General features: G+C 42.8%; 1 protein-coding gene across 1 annotated transcript; it reads right to left on the bottom strand.

The window, feature by feature from the left end:
- Nucleotides 1–241: 241 nt before the first annotated feature.
- LOC306768617 (uncharacterized protein) lies at nucleotides 242–2586 on the bottom strand (the record flags this gene model as incomplete). The annotated part of the gene is made up of 3 exons (XM_079257025.1): nucleotides 242–814; nucleotides 897–931; nucleotides 2564–2586. The coding sequence occupies 3 exons, from the start codon at nucleotides 2584–2586 to the stop codon at nucleotides 456–458; spliced, it is 417 nt and encodes a 138-aa protein (XP_079113151.1). The 3' UTR covers nucleotides 242–455.
- Nucleotides 2587–3392: the final 806 nt, after the last annotated feature.

Here is a 3392-nt window from a genome sequence, read left to right as displayed (position 1 = left end):
GGCTCCTCCCAGCATCACCTCCATCAAGCTGACCACCAAGCATCGCTGAAATCTGGACGTTTCCAGAATAGTCTGTACCACAGTGAAGCATCATACAAAATAATGTTCTGACAATGGCTACTAGCAAAAATAAGATGCGTTCCCTTATTAGTTTTCAATTCTACAGTGGCTTATGTGACATCAACAGTGCAAGAGCTGCTACATGTACTCTGCTAAGCTTTTCTAGCCCCTAAGAAGTACATTAGATCAGGAATTTCATTACAAAAATACTAAATCTGTCCATGGGCTAATAATTTATACAATGAAGTATTTTTAGTAACAGGTGCACTGTGTCACAAGTGAATGGAATGATTTGTAGTCCTGAAATGGAGCCCAGTGCAAATAAAGGAGGTTCTGACAGCAACTATTAGATTAAAAGCTGATTGACGAGCATGAAGGAACATCAGCTCTTCCTCCTAACTCCGCTGGGGAACATTAGTGTCCTCCTGGCTGCTCTCCAGCAGTTCATCCTCTGAAAAACTGATGTGAAGGCAGGTATCATCCATTGGGGAGAAGGGCTGGAGGTCATCACAGGTGTCCAAGGCCAAGGTGTTGGATTCGGTCGGGGACGATTCAGAGGAAGACATCACTGCTTTATCTCTCTCCTCCAGAGGACTCCCGCACCCACTAGAGGCGGTGAAAAATGTCCCACGGTCCCCGAACAGGTCGTCGTTATCACGCAGTGGAGACAAAAGGGACTTGGTCTCGGAGCGGACCCCCGAGTCCTCGCTTGCCGAGGAAGAGCTGCTCTCGCCATTGCTGAGGGAGTGGAAATCTGTGGATGACAAGGAGCTGGGGGTGATGTCTGGGAATGAGAGGCTGCTGCTGCGGCTCGGGGGCACTTCATTGGAGCCGACCTCTGCTGGCGTGGGCGCAGCTCTGACCTCTGACCCTGGGGAGAAAGTCCGGCTGACCCTTTTACGATTCATGGATGGTGGAGGAGGGTCAAGTTTGGGTATTGTCTGCTTACACCTGTTAGAAAGAGAGAAATAGAGAAAATGGAACTTGTTAGTGATGAAATGCTTTATTTCCATTGGTTTATATGAGACATTCTCAATGAACCCCTTGACAGTTTGTTCTTTTTTTAAATTTTTTTTTTTTATTCAGAAATGATCATTTCCTATCATGTAGGCACAGAAAAAGAAGCCTCAAGATAATTTTTGCTCCTCATCGCTCACATTATACTTCATTAACCTGACCACACTGAGTCATAAGCTGCTACTACATACAACGGAGTCTCTCTGGCTCCCTGTTGTTCTGGCTGTCAAGAAACTTATCTACATCCCGCAGCTCCCCCGTTGTGAAAATAGTGGGGCAGTGGAGGAACGACAGCCAAAGCCTGAGGGATGGGGGTAAGCAAGCGAGGAGAAAGCTGCAGGCTTTGCTACAGCACACCAACCAGAAATAGCATCATGTTTTCATCACAATCATGCCATGACAAGCACCAGCGCACACATCCACGCACTATTACAGCCCCTCTCCTGGAAAATGACTCCTGACCCAGACCCGATAAACAAGCCTCGCTTCCTCTTTGACTCCTCCCAGTTACATGATAGTGGTGGCTGCTAACTTGGTACAAACCAAGTGAGATCCAGTTTGTGGTTCAATCCTGTTCTGAGTAATGAACTTATGTGACTTAATGATGTCTTTGCTGTCGGCTTCTGTAGGAGGATGATGTGGACAGCTGCCATAATGACAGACTTGTAGAGGTGGGGAAAACATCTCCGGGGATAATTATCCATCATTTCCCAAAGCAATGAGCAACACAGGAGGGTAAAAAAGTCAAGCTGAACTCTACCGACTTTTGTGCCACTGGGGGTATCATTAGTCTTTACTTGTCATGTTGAGGTGTGGCCTGAGGGAAGACAACGTGACAGACTGCTTTCCTATCAGAAAAAAACCCCCCAAAAAACCAAAAAGGCACTGGCAGAAAAGTTTGTTGAGAAATAAATTGGAGGCGACAGAGTTTGCTTTATTTCACTCAACAGAAATAACACCAGTTCAGAACACGATAACTGGTCCAGTTAATGTCATCATGCTTCCTGATGGGATCAGATCGGCTCTTTTAGTCAAAGTGTCTGGAAGGCTGCCAAATCACAACGGACGCCAAGAGGTTCGTAACCTTTTAATATCAGACTGCCTTCAGATTTCTCCCAGATATTCATGTTTCTCTCAGTTAGACGTGCTTCTTTTTCCCCCAATTTAGTCCCATCATATAGAAAAAAAAAAAGTCTATTCACAGATTCCTTGAACGGAATTTAAAAGGAAATGGGTAAATAGACATCCTGAGCAAAATGACACACTTGGTTCTTTCCACAATGGTCATATTGTCTTTCGCTCTGGATAAAATAACTCCATAATGACTTATATAAACAACTGGCTCAGTTAACAGTATGATTATGTTGGGGTTTAATTTAGTGTTGTTTTCCTGAAAGTGTACCCTTAACAGTGGAATTTCCTTGTTTTGGTTCATTCTTTTTTCACTCTTTATCCAAACTTTGACAACGCTCCCATGCTCTCTCACACTGACGCTCCACTCTGCCCCATCTACCGCTGCAGTCCTGTACCACTTCCATCATTCTGCCTCTCTTTCTATTACAGCATCACTGTCTCCATTTGTCTCTCTCCAGTCTCATCCGGCCCACCAGCAGTTCCTCGCTCAGCTTTTCTTTTCAAACATAGTTGCTTTGGACAGTCACCAACAGAAAACAAATAAAGAAAGATTGCATTCAACTGGCTTTCTTCAAAGCAATCTCATAATCTGTACCATATTTCTATGACTGTTGTCAAACTAAATGGAAAACCAAAATGTTGGAAAGTAGCTCCAAAAAGTTAATCCTCTCTTGGGTACTCAGTTTAGAAAATAACTTCTTCTGATGAAAATATGGATTAAAAAAAAACAAAAACTCAGCTCTAATTACAGTACTGTCTTTTAAACATACATGATTAAGCTGAAAGCTCTTGTGAGAATAATGCAATAACTGCTGAAGAATATTTTCCTGCCATGTTTTGTGATTTTTGCTATTTGTTGGTTTTTATGCTTCTTTTAACCATCTGCGCTGCTTTTAATGTTTCATGTAAAGCACTTTAAATTGTCTTGTACATGAAAGGTACTCTACAAAACTTGCCTTTGTACTTCTGCTGCGTTTGATCAGCGACTGGTTTTCAGAAATGTCTGTGAAATGTGAAAAATAATTTGCATAGACATTTGCATGAATGTCTGCAGGTAATCCATAAATTAACATCAAAATGGGATTTTCTTTTGCAGTGGAAACTGCACAGCATTATGGAATAATGCTGTTCTGAGAGGCTGAGTGAGTTAAACAACGTTCTCACCCAGCTACCATAATCTT

This window comes from Telmatherina bonti, assembly GCF_933228915.1.
Source record: "Telmatherina bonti genome assembly, chromosome: 17".
NCBI classification, from domain to species: Eukaryota; Metazoa; Chordata; class Actinopteri; order Atheriniformes; family Telmatherinidae; genus Telmatherina; species Telmatherina bonti.
Note: the sequence above shows the minus strand (reverse complement) of the source record. Positions and strands in the feature narration are given on the sequence as shown.